The sequence below is a fragment of the Leuresthes tenuis genome, unplaced genomic scaffold, assembly GCF_036924035.1.
Source record: "Leuresthes tenuis unplaced genomic scaffold, fLeuTen1.0.hap1 SCAF_18, whole genome shotgun sequence".
In the NCBI taxonomy this organism is placed as follows: domain Eukaryota; kingdom Metazoa; phylum Chordata; class Actinopteri; order Atheriniformes; family Atherinopsidae; genus Leuresthes; species Leuresthes tenuis.
Genome location: NW_027325372.1, coordinates 2,931,864 through 2,947,658, shown reverse-complemented (window position 1 = coordinate 2,947,658; position 15,795 = coordinate 2,931,864). Strand labels below are relative to the sequence as shown.

The 15,795-nt window shown below is 42.1% G+C and overlaps 2 protein-coding genes across 2 annotated transcripts in view; both read left to right on the top strand.

Annotated features, from left to right (window-relative positions):
* Positions 1-15,659, top strand: part of LOC140275544 (tripartite motif-containing protein 16-like) — a 292,422-nt gene extending 276,763 nt beyond the window's left edge. Inside the window, exon 2 of the mRNA XM_072371056.1 lies at positions 15,552-15,659. The gene's annotated coding sequence lies outside the window, so the exon portion shown is untranslated. The remainder of the gene's footprint in view (positions 1-15,551) is intronic.
* Positions 8,083-15,659, top strand: klhl43 (kelch-like family member 43). Its single transcript, XM_072371047.1, has 6 exons — positions 8,083-8,414; positions 9,561-9,709; positions 10,324-10,670; positions 12,695-12,994; positions 13,269-13,448; positions 13,688-15,659. Exons 1-6 carry the CDS (start codon positions 8,101-8,103, stop codon positions 14,477-14,479), a joined length of 2,082 nt encoding a protein of 693 aa, XP_072227148.1. The 5' UTR covers positions 8,083-8,100; the 3' UTR covers positions 14,480-15,659.
* Positions 15,660-15,795: the final 136 nt, after the last annotated feature.

Sequence of the window (15,795 nt, the reverse complement as noted above, 5' to 3'; positions counted from 1 at the left end):
CATTTTTCAGTCCAAAGAGGCGGACTTCCATTCCCTCAGAACCAAACATTAGCGCTTGCTGCAGAGTGCAGGGGAGAGATAGAGTCCCAGTACCAGCAAGAGGCTGTCAGGGGTCAGCTGTCTGTCATAAATGGACCTATACAAACTGAAGATATCAGCCCAGAACAGATGAGTCAGAGTTCTTTGTGGCGTCTTTAACGTGGCGAGAAATTCACGTGTGTGGCTGTACATTTTAATTTGTTTTTATGACAGTGGCTAAGGTGCATTCCACACCTGTAGGGGGAGCCGGAGAGCAACGTAAAACAGCCAAATTCTGTTACTTTAAGAACCACAAAGAGGAGGTCAGGGTGGATGAACAGCTCAGCAAAACAGTGGGTTCTAACAATCAGTGCTGCTGTTTGCTTATTGTTTTGTAAAAATAGTTTTCTTTATTAATGTTTGTTCATCATCATGCTTACCCCAGCTGTCATCTCATGCATCACATTTATCAACAACTGAGCAATGTTCGGGCTCCACTTCAACCTGTTTTCTTGTATAAAAGTAGAATGATTAAGATTAAAGATCTGAATAACAAAGGAGATATAAAGGAGTGGATCTAAATCTAAAACCTGAAACCCTGATGCCCCAAAGGAGGGAGTGAGAAGAGAGCCGGGTTATTCTGGGATACTTTTGGAGGGGAGGGCGACGAGGAGAGTCTGTATTTGGAGATGGAGGTGGAAAAAGCACAAGGAGGGTCTGACGGAGGTTGAATCCTACGTCACAGTTTGGGTTGAGACCCTGAAACCGACGCACAAACACAGTCACACACGCGCACACAGCCCTCCTGCAGACGGACAAAAGCACGACGCAAAGAGGAAACTGTGAGAAAACAACGAAGGACAAGAGAAGTAAAAAGAGAAAGAAAAGGAAGCAACGTGGAAGAAAGAGGTAAAACGACTTTGTTAAGTTTGTAACCTTTAAGACTTCCAGTTTGTTGCCCTGAGCTGTAACAGAAATGCACAAAACAGGTCAAAGTCACAACAGAATTGATCCAAATCGTGATATTCAGCTGCTGATGGAAACAATGTGAAGCAGCTGCCAGTTGCTGCTGTGATATTACTGTACTGAGGGTATCAGTCCTGCTCCTCACACTAACACACACACTTCCATGCATGTTGCAGCTATGAATAGCCTCAGGAGATAAGTTAAAGTTGTGCTGAAGAAAGTGGAGCGTTGTAACGCATCTTCAGCCCTGATCCAGACCTCATTTCTTTCTGCTTCCCGCCAAGCAGCCAGACTTTCTTATAATCTTTTAGTGGTCTTGAGTAATAGCTCTTCAGGCTTTCTGGAGGTATTTCAAAGTTTTCTTTGCTTTTTCGATCAATAATATGGAACCAAAACACATACCTGATGTGCTTGTTGAATGTTAAACAGGTCAGCTGGTCAAACAGGGTGAAAATGCATTTAGCTTCAATGCTACAGTTGGAATAAACTTCCAGCTGATATTAAATGTGCCTCAAACTGAAAACTGTGCCTCTGTTTAATTAAATTTAGCATCTTATTTATTTATTTTTATCACACACATCCGTTCCTTTTTCCTACTGAAGTTTTTTTAGTCTTTTTTAAAGCACTTTGACTTCAACTTTGCATGAAATATTCTATATAAATAAACTTTTTCAGTAATTTTCAGTCCAGAACTTGGACCCTGACAGTTAGTTTTATTGCCTAAATCTGATCAAGTCGAGAGTGGACACAAAACTGAAAACATAACGATCGTTTAAGGGTTCACAAGTAGAAAAGCAGACGGCGGACACGCTTAATAAAACATGTTTTAACATATTTTGTTAGTTCTGCCTAAAGTTTGTTTTCCCTCCACCTCAAACAGTGGGACCACATAAAGCTACTGGCTGGAATCGCTAACCCTACGCCCAAAAAAGCCATCGTCTGCGCTCCTGTCGCACTCATATCTACTAAACTCACTGCGGCACACAGATTTACTCGTGCACACCTTGATTTTAGGCTTTGGATTCTCCCCAAGTGTCACGGCTGGGCTGGTAAACGATGAACAAACCACTTATTTGTGAGCTTGAAAATAATCAAACCTCGTTTTCTCATGATGACGTGTCCTGATCTCAGGAAAACAGAAGAAAATAAGACAAATTAACTTGTTTTCATGCAAACAACAAGATATAATCTCAAGATAACAAAATAATCAACTCAATATCTTGAGATAATGGCATTAAACCGCAATAATTAAACAGGGCAGTCAAACCAAGGTGTCAGTTCAATGTGGTTTATATATAACAAATGTCATCTCAGGGCTCCTCAAAGTCAAATATCCAAGTCAAAGATTCAGCAAATTCTGCTGCCACCACCTCAAAATGCAAACTCTGTAAAATTAGACTCTGAGATGGAGCTAGCTTTACAAAGCTAGCTTTAAAACATCTGTAAAGTTATCCACCAGAAGCCACCGGTCACATCAAAGAGAGTAAAGCTTTGATCGGTGACTGTACTGAGCGCAGAAACAGTCTGAGCTGTCATGTTCAGTCTTTTTGCTGGAGAAGAGCCCCACTTTTCAGCTGAATTAATCCTGATGATGCGAATAATCACTGCTTATAAAAGCTGAATCTGTCAAACCTCTCAGCTCAGTCAAAACACCACCCTGGTCGTAATTTGACATGTAAACTTCTTTCCGATGCCAACAACTCAAACACCACGACAGTGAGCCATCATGACCACAGATGCATACGATTCACCCTCCTTCTATTCCTCTTTAAATAGCACCTATTGGATAGTTTTTTAAATCAGCATTCTGAGTTTATTCTGTCAGAAGCCTCAAAGATTAACGTCCTCTCCGTCAAACATCTTTAATCAAAGCAAAAACAATCAAATCAGAACAACAAAGACAGTCATTTTGAAGGCTTTTGGTTACACACTCATTCATTTACAGACTAAAATATAAAGATCATCAGAATGGTTTTCTTGATGTTAGCTAAAGGAATCGTCAACAAACACAACTTCAGCCGGTCGAGGCAGATGGACCCTTCCTGGTTCTGGTTCTGATGGAGGTTTCCTCCTGTTAAAAGGGACTTTTTTCTCTCCACAGTCGCCTCGTGCCGCTCAGGACGGGGATTGAATCGATCTGTTAGTTTGCTTCGCTAGGCTACGATTGGATTATGACTGCATTACTATTCGTTAGATTATAATTAGCTTGAATTGGTCTGTAGACTCAAAATAAAATAAACCCAAGTGAATTTAAATCTTGTGTTTATGCTCTAATTTAAATAAGATCAGAGCCTCCAGGACGCTGATTCTCAGTTTAATTTTCTTTACGTTAACAAGCTTCTTTTTCCAAAAGACAACATTTGTTTGATCATTTTCACGTGAGTTGAAGTACGTTGTTTTTCTGCTGTTGGGTTAAAGACACCAAGAAATATCTGTAAATGCTGAAGTATTTAGTCACTCTGCTGATAGTTCAACCACCTGGATGCTGACTTAAATCGAGCTCCGTTTCCGTCCAGCTGCATTTTACATTGTTAGTTTATAAGAGTTCAGTTTTTGGTTCTGATTGTTCACTTTTATAAATGTGGGAGTTCACAGCGGCTTTGTTTTACCTCGATAAAAAATTATTACTGTAATCCTTCGAAATTGAGTATTTGTTCTGGTTCAGGTGTCTGCTGGGAATCTGGGTCAGCAGGCAAACATATCCGACCTGTTACTGCTGGAGTTCAGTTACGTTTTTCAGCTCCAGTTTCTCACATAAGAATAACCGTCCTGTAACTTAGTACTTAACGTGTAAAACAAGCCTGTTTTTTACTCGATTCTCTGATTTTTAAAGCTTCATTTAAACCCAGTTTAATATTTGTTGTTTTAAAAGAAAGAGAAGAGGCGGGTATGACACTAAAGATGATGAAGATGGTGGTTGGAGGGGTGTTGACGTCTGGTTCCCAGTTTGGTGGGTGATGGTGCAGCTGCTCTTCGTGTTGACCTTGGTACCAAATATTTCTGACAGCTGATCAGCGAAGGGGGAAAGATTATTTTCACGCCACTGAATCACTCTGTTGCCAAGTTAGTTTGAAACATGATATGACCCCCCTCCTTATGATCTGAGCCAGATTATCAAAAGATGCGTCCTGATTCTTTGTCCGTCGTGAACTGAAATGCTCCAGAGATGTCAAGTCAGGTGCTTTAGGCTGACAAAATGTGTTACTCATTCTTGGTTTGAAATCAATCAGTCAAAACAGTTTACAGACAAACATGTACACGTTTGATTTTAAACTATTTAGCAACAGCAACAAAAAAAAATAAAATAAAAATTTCACTTTGAGGCTTAGAAACACTTTGTTAGCATGTTAGCATTCTACGAGAGCAGAAGTTTACAAGTGAAGCTGAAACAACAAGAATCACATCAAAATATTTGACTATTTCATAGGATTTTACTTTAATTTCATTTAAACATGTAGTCATTTGATAATGTAAGGGAATGAACCAATTCAATTTTTAAGGTGTTGAATTTTCAAATTCAAAGTTGCAGGACAAGAGTGTTAAAATTAGCTTTAGCTTAGGCTAACAGATAGCCTCAACTAGCAAGATTTCGATAACTTTAGCTTGGTTTATGACATGTGGGAGTCAGATTCTGGACATAACTAAATATTGACTAAAAAAGTGACATTATTGGGTCTTGGCTTTGGTTTTAATATGACCCTCGTTCTCCCCATGTAGCGCCACCACGATGCTAGCGCCACGTTTCGTTAAAAGTCAAATAGCTTGACACTCTTTGATACTTGCGGATGATATTTTTGGTAGACATTGTCAGCCTGCTTAGGATTAAATGTAAACACTGAGCTTGTTGACAACCAAACTGAAATTTCTCTCGACTTCAGTTTGTGCCTGACGCTAACATGCTAGCATGCTAACACAGATGAAGCATTGTAGGTCGACGCTCATCACCGTGGGCACTTCTAAAACTAAACTACAAGATCATTTTTTACCTTTCTTGCATTTCTTACTTTATTTGTTCTTACAGGAATACATTTTGTCCATGAAACATGAGTAAACATTGTCAAAATGTAGAAAGATAAAGCAGATAAGCTATAAATTTGACTGTAAGCCATCCCAAGAAATGAAGGGAACTCTCTTACCAACTATTCTGCAGGATTTATTACAGCATGTTTATGTAGTTGTGGTTGCTGGATGTTGCTGTTTCAACTGTTTTAGGAGGGATTGCAACATCCCGGTTATACAGCCTGTAACTGTGAGCCTCTCTTCTTCATGTGACACCAACAACAGCTGCAGATCCTCCTGTTCGGTCCTGCCTCCCACCCACACTCTGCCCATGTGTGGAGCCCACCGACCAGCCAGCCAATAGGTGCTATTTAAAGAGGAATAGAAGGAGGGTGAATCATATGCATCTGTGGTCATGATGGCTCACTGTCGTGGTGTTTGAGTTGTTGGCATCGGAAAGAAGTTTACATGTCAAATTACGACCAGGGTGGTGTTTTGACTGAGCTGAGAGGTTTGACAGATTCAGCTTTTATAAGCAGTGATTATTCGCATCATCAGGATTAATTCAGCTGAAAAGTGCGTCTCTTCTCCAGCAAAGAGACAGAACATGACAAACTTTATTCTGCTCAGTAAGAAATGTCACAGAGATGCTTGTCTGGTGAATTAATTCAGAAACACGAGGCTCAAGAGTCTTTAAAAGCGTATTAATCACAATCAAATATTCAGGTTGAATTAAAAATAAATAAGACGACAACCCCCCCCCCCCCCCCCCCCCCCCCCCCCCCAGCTACAAAGCATAGTTCTGCTTGGAAGTTGCAACTGTTAATTATTAATGCATTGAATTGTATCTTTTTTTAATGCTTGTGACAAACAAAACAATTACAGTCAAGGTGAAGTTAGCCTTGTGCTTAAAACCAACTAAAACCTACTTGTTTAGGGTTAGTAAAACATCATAGCTGACACTGTTTCCTGAATTACAGAATATAACAGGTTGTGCAGCAGCCATCACACCCTCTTTACTTTAAAATCCTTCCTCCAGCTTCTAGTTTGGCTTTTATTGGACATGTACAGTTAATGTACATAGACTTGTACTGTTAAATAACAAACAGCCTAACACACCTTCAGATGACTAAATCCACATCAGTCAGACCCTGGTTGCCACATGCATAAAACAAATAAAGTTTCTTTTTATACTCGGTTATGAACAAAGATATGAAGCAATTTCACAAAAAAACTCAAAAATGTTAAAATACCTTCATTTTGCCAGGTTCCACAGTGGCCACTGTAGGCTAAGACAGAGAAAAAAAGGCCTTACATGGGTTCAAAACCCGTCCTTCACAACTTTTCTTCAGTCCATTTACTTCTCTTCTTCACTCCCACTCGCTGATGGTTACATTTAAGAGTGAAAACTCTGAGTTTGGGGTCAGGATTAACGCACATGGTTTAGTTTTGGGTCCACAGACTACGAAGTTTCATAATCACTGGTGGCGGTTTCCATCACATGACACGAAGCCACCACAAATATCTAAAACAAATGTTGTCATCTCACAGTTTTGAAGCCTGGATTGTGAAACCACTTCGGATTGGAGCTGTGAGATGTTTGGAAGAACAACGTTGGCCATGAAAGTCGGACGTTTTGTCGCTCCAGTCTTCTCATGTTAAATTTTACTGCCTTCAAATGAAACTCTTGCAAATGTTTGATGTTTAAGTGGTTAAGCTACTATCTGACTTTCAAACGCTTCATACAGTAAACACTAACTGAGCCACCAAGCTAACAGCTCAAACAGCCATTTGGAGCATATTTGGTGGACAAAGAAGAAGAAAAGATGAGTTTGTTTGTTTGACTGCCGCAGAGCTCAGACTAAGGTCACCTCTGAACTTGGCTCTGCTAATTATCAACAAGCTGTGAGCCAGGAACAAAGATCAGTGTTTGGCTCAGTTTATCATCACATGTTCAGACCATTTCAAAGCTGGCAGCTTTCACTGCTGTGTTATAAACATTTATGACTTTTATCAATGCAAGCAAGAGTCATAACGTTTCACTGTTAAAGCCCAAAATAATCCCACTTTATGCATTTTTAGTAAAATTCTCTGTTGTAAACCACAATCTTTTGTGCTCCTCACCCTCATTTGGCTCACAATGCTTCAGAAATGTTTAGTGGATCTGCAAACAAAAACATTAAATGGGGACTTCGAATAAACCACGAATAGATTAAATCTCTTAAATAGAGTTTTCTGACATTGTTGGAGAACAACTTCAAAAACAAAAGAAGATTGATGCAAATAACCTGCCTGCATCGTCACTTGTGGTTTTAGTTTTGAACTTAATAACTAACTTGCACTAACTCCACAATATTTAGGACAAAGTCACATTTTTCTTTGATTTACGCCAATTTCTAAGTAAAATAACAAACAAAAGTACAAAAAAGTGTTGTGATAACAACAACTTTGCCTTCTCATGTGACCAGGCTGGTGAATAAGAGTCCTCTCATGGTGATAAGTTGGTCTGTGTGTGAAGTACTCCAGTCAGAGCTGGTTGTGAAACACAAACCCGACCCCAGGTTTAATTTCTCAGGTTTAATTTCCTATTAATCCCACAGAGTCAGAGACTCAGTTTGTCCTTTGGTCTATCAGAAGGTCAAATAGACGACTGAAACTGCCCTAATACTCAATAAATATGTTTACATCATGATAAATGCCACTAAAATGAAAAAAAAAAAGAATTTATGCCTAGTTTGTGTGATCCTGCTCAAGATATGAGGAAAAACAATGAAGAAGACATGATGCTAAGCTACTGACAGTAAGGCTATAACAGGCTTTATGTCACGCTGGGTCTTTAAAGGTGTAGAAATGTGGATTTAATAAGCATTTTTTTCTCTTTGCAGCAGAAAATAAGTAATTCTTTCATTTCTTTTCTTTCAGGTGCTGTGTGCCGTGTTAAAGTGGAACCACCAACTAAAAAACTAACTTCACACATCGACCTAAAGCTGCAGTTCAGCTCACTCAACCTCAGCTGAGGTCCTAAAACAGGACCAGTTTATCATCGTTTTGAACAAGATTGTTTATCAAAGTCTAAACGACTGAAACACAGTAAAAACCCGCGTCCGCAGTCAAAAAATGGCGCCCAAGAAGAAGGCCCCCCGTCAGAAGAAGGCTGCCGTGGACACCATCACTCAGGTTGCCATGGAGATCAGCTCAGCCTCTCTGAAGGTGGAGAGCCGTGGTGATGGCGTGGTGGTGGTGGAGAGCGGGGTGAGGAAGATCGAGCAGATGGCGGCCCTGGACATCGCTCAGCTGAACAGCCTCAACCTGCCGCTGCCGCCGCCCGTCATCAAGCCCGGGGAGCGAGGCCTCGGCCTGGGCAGCGAGCTCACGCGGCCGCTGCACGGCAACGCGCTGCTGGAGGAGCTGAGCAAGATGCGCCAGGAGAAGTGAGTCCGGACGGTTAGAAGAGCATCACAAACGACTCCAGGACGTAGCTTTACTCTGAATATTTACATTTACAAAACATTCATGACGCAATATAACAGTTAAATTAATCTATGACAGTTTAAAACACAACATGTTTCCGTTATAACAAAATAAATACAGGTTAAAATTAATATGGAACAATTACAGTGTAAAACAAGACATTTCTGCATACAAAATGTTTACAATCCATTGATTAGGAAACACTCAGTAACAAAGCATCATAGTAAAAGTCTCTACAGCGTAATTACAATGAAATAAGGCACTTTAATAAGTAAAATTATACGATTTAGCATAAATGGGACCAATTATTCAGGTACAATACATCTAACATTGTACACATTGCAGTACGCTTTCATGAGACAATATGATTAAAGTAGTTACAGAGGAATGTATTTCCAAAACAATCATCCTAAAATTAAATTGTAAGACATTGTAAAATACTGTGTTCTGCCCTATAACAACTGTAATAAGTTACAGAACTGTTTCATTGCAATTAATTACTTATATATCCATAAAACAGCACAAAATGGAGACAGTTATGAAAAGATATGACCAGAAATGCCGTTTTTTTATTATATATATTTACAATACGGATTAATTATTGATATTTGATTGCAAAAAAAACAATTTTTATAGTTATAAAAAGGTACGTTACATTGTGATTTAGTGCAGTGATAATAAAAAAGATGTTGATTAACAATATAATGAATTCTTATAGAGTAGAATTACATTGTGATGTAATTTTAACACAATTTTAAACAGTTTAAACAGTTCATTGACAATAAAATACATAATTCTACTATTATTTGATACAGTACTGTTATGGTACATAGTGGTTATGATTTGGAACAACTACAATCCAACATTTTTGTGACAGTTCTCTAATGGTTTAATACAATTTTGATGCCATACAATCACAATATGCTACAGTTACAGTAAAATACACAAGAAAAACACAACAGAAAGAGTATAAATGTGTAATATAGATTAACAGCTACGAGAAAATTCAGCTTAATTTCAGTGCAACTTCATTTCTTCCTCATTAAAACATATTTTTGGTACTGTGTTCTGAGTTGTTTAATCATTTTTTTGCCTCCTTCCATCAGATTCCTGACCGATCTGGAGTTGGCCTGTAAGACCAAAGCCTTCGACGTCCATAAACTGGTCATTTCCTCAGTGAGTCAGTACTTCAGAGAGATTCTGGCCAAAGATCCTGGGATGAAGCGCCTGGAGCTGCCCTCCCTGTCACCTCTGGGTGCGTTCAGTTTACATCGGGTCACGGTTTAACATTAAAAAAGAGCAAAAAGTACATTTTGTTCAGCTGCATGTGTAATAAAACATGTCAGTTATACTGAGGAGGCATGAGCTGCACTTATTAGAGAACTGGTTGGTTCTCATGTTGTAAATCTGAGGCCTTTCCACCATTTTCCACCAGTTTCCAGCTCCCTTAGTAGTTTTAATTTAAAGCAGGGATGTCCAAAGTTGATCCTCGAGGGCTGCTGTCCTGCAGGTTTTAGATGTTTTCCTGCTTCAACGCCCGATTGTTAAGTTCTGCAGCGGCCTGCTAATGATACATTCATCTGAATCAGGTGTGTTGAAGCCGGGAAACATCTAAAACCTGCAGGACAGCGGCTCCCGAGGACCGGATGTGGACATCCCTGATTTAAAGCAACAGTTGAGAATCTGTTTTTGGTTTTTTGTTGCTCTCTGGCTCCCCCTACAGTTGCAGGGTGTAACAGCACTGTGGTAAAGACAAACCTCTGAGCCTTGCACATGCACACGCGCTGTTTTCAGAATAAATCTGATATAAAACACATAAAGTCAGTGTTCTTTTCTGCCTGAAAGCTGAGCTCTCCTCTCCGTCTGCAGGTCTGGCCAACGTCATCACCTTCGCCTACCTGGGACGCGTCCACATGTCGCTCTACACCATCGGCTGCACCGTGTCCGCCGCCGCCACCCTGCAGATCCCTCAGCTCCTCAAGATGTGCATGGACTTCCTGCTGGCTGAGCTCAACGTGCAAACCTGCGTGTACATCTGGAACATCGCCGCCGCCTACGGCCTGCTGCCCGTGTGCGAGGCCGCCCGCCGCTTCGTCCTGGAGAACTTCACACAGTTCGCAGAGACGCCGCTGTTCACGCAGCTGACTCTGGAGCAGATCTCCGCCTTCCTGCAGGACGACTCGCTGGTGTTGCCTTCGGAGGTCACTGCCTTCCAGGTCAGGGGTCAAACGGTTATTCCGGCTTGAATCGTTCACTTCTCATATGCCAACTGAGGAGAAACGCCAGTTGATCCACCAGGTGTCTGCTGACACTTCCAGTATTAACTCGTCCTCTCTCTGGGACTTCCTTCTGTTCCTTCTATTTTCAACCAGACCTAAAAACAGACCTCAGACCAGCTGTTCAAAGCCAAACCAGACACCTGCAGGATGAAATCAGCAGTGCAACTCCCGCTGTACGTCAGAAGGAAGACGTTTATTAATACACAACTTCACGTCTGAAATAGACAAACAGCTGAGAAGAAGCGATAGTTTATTATTTATAATCTGAGCCAAATGTGAGGCTGTAACTAACTCAGCAGCTGTGTTTAAAGGAGCTTTACTTTCTATTTAAACTGGTTTTATTCACACAAAAATCGCACAAATCAGCTCAGACAAACTGTGTTTCTGAGTTTACTTTTTAAAAAGCATTTTTATTGGAAGAAATCACATGAACTGACTCATATTAGACATTATTTCTAACAGACACTAGATAAATGACAAAAACACAGATTAAACTCACTCATGAGACTCTATTTGATATCCGGCAACTATTGAGGAAGACATTTCCTTAAAAAAGTAAAGAGACACAGATTGTAAAACAACTGAGACGTGAACACGAACACGAATCTCTTTATGATCGATTTCTTTCTTTCTTTCACTCATTTTGTGTCTCTATTTGTTGTTTTACGTCTTGTTATCGATATTTTTTGCAATATTTTCTGGTCATTTCAATTTTATTTTGGTGTTTTTTTGTTCCGTTTTCATAAATATCTTCATTTCTAATCATTCTTCCTCTCTTAAACTAAAGCTTGAGGATCAGGCAGTTTTTTTCCTCTTTAGCGCCCCCTATAGGTGGGACATGTTACACCACTGTCGTAAAAAACAAACCTCAGTTTGAACCCTGCACATTCACAGCCACACATGTTCATTTTATTGTTACTTTAAAGATGCCACAAAGACACCATAAAAAGCCAAGAAAGCAAAAGGTTGTGCTGCACCGGTCCCTGTGAGCTCTGGGGGAGTTTCAGACCCACAGATGTGCATAATATACATAAATTTACTAAAACTAATCCAAAGCAAATAGTTTTAAGGATTGAAACTTCTCTAGTGTTGCTGTAAAATCAGCCTCAAAGAAAATAGATCTCAAATTATTTGTGAAAAACTTGGCAATTTCCCTTTTTTTTTTGTCTCGTATGGTGATAAATTAAATTCTTTGGATTTGAAAAGTTGGTCAGCACAGGCAAACTGAAATTTGTGTTGAGTTGTGAGATGTTAAACAAACTTCTCTCTGAACCCTGCACATTCACAGCCATACGCGGGAATTTTATTGTTATGTTAAAGATGCCAATAAAGCCAAATGTTGTGGTGGAAACTACACTGGTGAACTGCCGTATATCAGCCTGTGCGCTCCGGGGGAGTTTCAGACCCGACAACATGCATAATAAAGGACACTGTCGTTGAAAATGAGTCAGAATCACTTAAGGTTCACAAACTTCTCTTAAAATCTGCTCATCTTTGTTTCATGCTGTTGTTTTCTGTGTTTTTCTTGGACAAATATTTCAGGGTTAACATTATTGGCTCATTGGTCATTGGTTTAAAGGAGCTTTACTTTCTATTTAAACTGGTTTTATTCACACAGAAATCGCTCAAATCAGCTCAGACAAACTGTGTTTCTGAGTTTACTTTTTAAAAAGCATTTTGTATTGGCAGAAATCACATGAACTGACTCATATCAGACATTATTTCTAACAGACACTAGATAAATGACAAAAACACAGATTAAACTCACTCATGAGACTCTATTTGATATCCGGCAACTACTGAGGAAGACGAACTAACTTAAAACGACACAAAACAACAACAAACCAAACACGAATGTATCAGTTTATAGATGTTTTAGATCGTCAAATATTTCAGGGTTAACATTATTGGCTCATTGGTCAGATGTTTGTCAGATTCACTGAGATCTTCTCCTCCTGCAGCTCGCCATGAAATGGCTCGACTTTGAAGCCTCGCGTCAGGCTCACGCCGCAGAGCTCCTGTCCCACATTCGCTTTGAGACGATCCCAGCCAGCGAGCTGGTGAGCCAGATCCAGCCGGTGCCCCGTATGATGCTCGACCCGCACTGTCACCGCCTGCTGGTGGACGCCATGAACTACCACCTGCTGCCCTACCAGCAGAACACGCTGCAGTCCCGACGCACGCAGGTCCGAGGCGCCCAGCAGACTCTGCTGACCATCGGAGGACGACCATCTCTAACGGAGAGAGCTCTCAGCCGCGAGGTGGGTGCTCCGTTTAACTGAAATAATCTCTGATCAAATTTGATCAGTTTTTCCTTTCTTTGATGGTTAATTGGTGCATTTTTGAAGGGAATATCTAAATAAAAGGAATGTTTTCGGGCTCGATGCTCCCTGTGTAAATTCACCTGCAAAAATCAGGACAAATGACTCTAAATCACTCAGACGAACAGATAAATGTGTCCATCAGCTCTTCTGGAGGTTTCATTGACTGGCACAGAAAATTAGATGGGAACTGACCTCTGACCCCGCTGTTCAGGTGCTGTGGAGGGACCCCCGTGACGGAGGAGCCGCCTGGCGCCACCTCACCCAGCTGCCGGCCAAGAGCTTCAACCAGTGCGTGGCTGTGCTGGACGGCTTCCTGTACGTGGCGGGAGGAGAGGACCAGAATGACGCGCGAAACCAGGCCAAACACGCCGTCAGCACCCTCAGCAGGTACCTTATACAACTTCTTACAATAATAAATCCACTGAGCAGCAACTTCAGAGGTTAAAATGAACCTTTCATGAGAAAAAAAAAGTTAGTTTAGAAGATTTAATCTGCAGCTGAATAAGAGAGAAGTAGAGTTTTATGAAGTTTTAAGGGGTGCAGCATCACCTAAATCCTGTTAACCGAGTTTTTACCAGCAGCTCCAGATGTTGGAGTGACTCTCATCCACCCTTTGCCTCCTTCAGGTACGACCCTCGCTTCAACACCTGGCTCCACCTGGCCAGCATGCGTCAGCGCCGCACCCACTTCTCCCTGGCGGCCAGCGGCGGCCGCCTGTTCGCCATCGGCGGCCGCAACGTGGAGGGTCTTCTGGCCACCACCGAGAGCTACCTGCCCTCCTCCAACACCTGGCAGATGCGCGCCCCCATGGACGTGCCCCGCTGCTGCCACTCCAGCGCCACCCTGCCCTCCGGAGACATCCTGGTGACCGGCGGCTACATCAACTGCGCCTACTCCCGCTCCGTGGCGTGTTACAGCGTGGAGACCGACACCTGGACCGAGAAGGGCCTGATGGAGACGCCCCGTGGCTGGCACTGCTCCACCACTCTGGGAGGGAAGGTGTATGTGGTGGGAGGAAGCCAGCTGGGGCCTGGTGGAGAGCGGGTGGATGTGCTCTCAGTGGAGGTCTTCTCTCCCGAGAGCGGAGCGTGGAGCCGGGCCGCGCCGCTCCCCCTGGGCGTGAGCACCGCCGGCCTGTCCCCGCTGGCCGACAAGCTGTACCTGCTGGGCGGCTGGAACGAGGCGGAGAAGCGCTACAAGGCGGCCGTGCAGAAGTACGACCCGGCCACAGACAGCTGGTCCCGGGCCGAGGACCTGCCGGAGCCCACAGTGGGGGTCTCCTGCTGCGCCCTGACCCTGCCGCCACGCCACGCACCGCGCCGCCAGCAACACCGCAACACCCCGGGCCACGAGGAGCATCAGGCCGGGAAGAACCGGAGCAGAGACAGCAGCGTTTCCCAAACACAAACCACCGTCGCATAGAGACACAGGAGGGGAGACAGCAGCTCAACATCTGGATCGTGTCCGACACCTTTTCTCTTCAGCAGATGGGCGTAAACATCAGCGATGCAATACAACCCTTATTTCTACGAAATGATCTTACTTTGTGTTTCAGAGGCCAAAAATTACTCAGAGCAAGTTTAAAGATGTGTAACTTTTACAGTAAAAGGTCAAATGTTCTCAGACGAGCCAGAAAAGTGTCTTTTTCAACTTAATTATTCACACCGATTTAGGGGAAGCATCAGCCCAGAATCTGTCGGATCTGATGTTTTCCAAAAAGACATTTCTGCCGAATCAGTTGATAAAACATTTAAATTAAAATCAGGCAACAACCGGCCGCAGACCCACAAACGAGCCGATTTATCTGAGCTGGTTTACAGGAAATTAAAGGAGCCTGCATGGTCCAAAGTGGAGGTTTTAGAGTGACTGAAAACAGATGGTGTAAAGGTGGATGAAAGGAAGAATGAGGAGCAGGTGGAGGCGACAGGTGGATGCTGAGGATGGTGAAGGATGGAAGGAAGGAACGGAGGTGATCTGTGATGGAGGCGGTTTGGTTTGAACATCAAACGGTGAATCTGCTGGCAGTTTGTGTACAAAGATGCATCTCAGCTGAGCGAATGTGTGAGTGACTGAGGCAGCAAATGAGCCAGATTCTGACAAAAAAAGCCAACAATAACGTCGATCTCTCATCAGCAAACTCAGAATATTCCACCTGAACATGTCAGCAGACCAGCAAGGAACAGGTCTGTCTGTGCTTTTATTTATTTCATGCACATGTGAGCTAGTGTGGTGCAAAAAATACATAAAAAAGTGTAAATGTAGTGCTTTAAATAAACGTTTTATAAGTGCAAAGGTGTTGGAGGAATAAGAAAATAAAAAAAATAAAAGTAAAGGTACAGATGCCCTGACTGAGAAGGTTAAAGATTCACCTGAAAAAAACAGCAAAGAAAAACAGAGTTCCAGTTAATTTGTCCGTTAAACGTAATTTTTACCGAAACTAAAGCAAAAAACAGCAGAACCGGTGAGACTCCAGCAGGTGAAAAGATCTGAGGAGGAGTTTGAAAGTTAAATATCAGGAGATGTGAACTGGATGAATCTCTGTATGTGTTTCAGAAGATGTTTCTGTGGAGTTTCACTGAATAAAGACAATCTGACCAAAACATGTTGATTCTGTCGTTTGGTTTATTAACTTGTGGACAGAAATCTGGAGTTTCGATCTGACAGAGAACAGAACTAAAGTCTCACACACAGCAGCTCCGCTCTGCCCACATGTTTCCTTGTTCCCTCCCCTTCAGATC

Coding starts and splice junctions, on each gene's coding strand:
- klhl43 (XM_072371047.1), top strand. CDS start 8,101: ATGGCGCCCAAGAAGAAGGCCCCCCGTCAGAAGAAGGCTGCCGTGGAC. Junction 8,415..9,560: donor AGCAAGATGCGCCAGGAGAA/GTGAGTCCGGAC, acceptor TCCTTCCATCAG/ATTCCTGACCGATCTGGAGT. Junction 13,449..13,687: donor TCAGCACCCTCAGCAGGTAC/CTTATACAACTT, acceptor TCCTTCAGGTAC/GACCCTCGCTTCAACACCTG.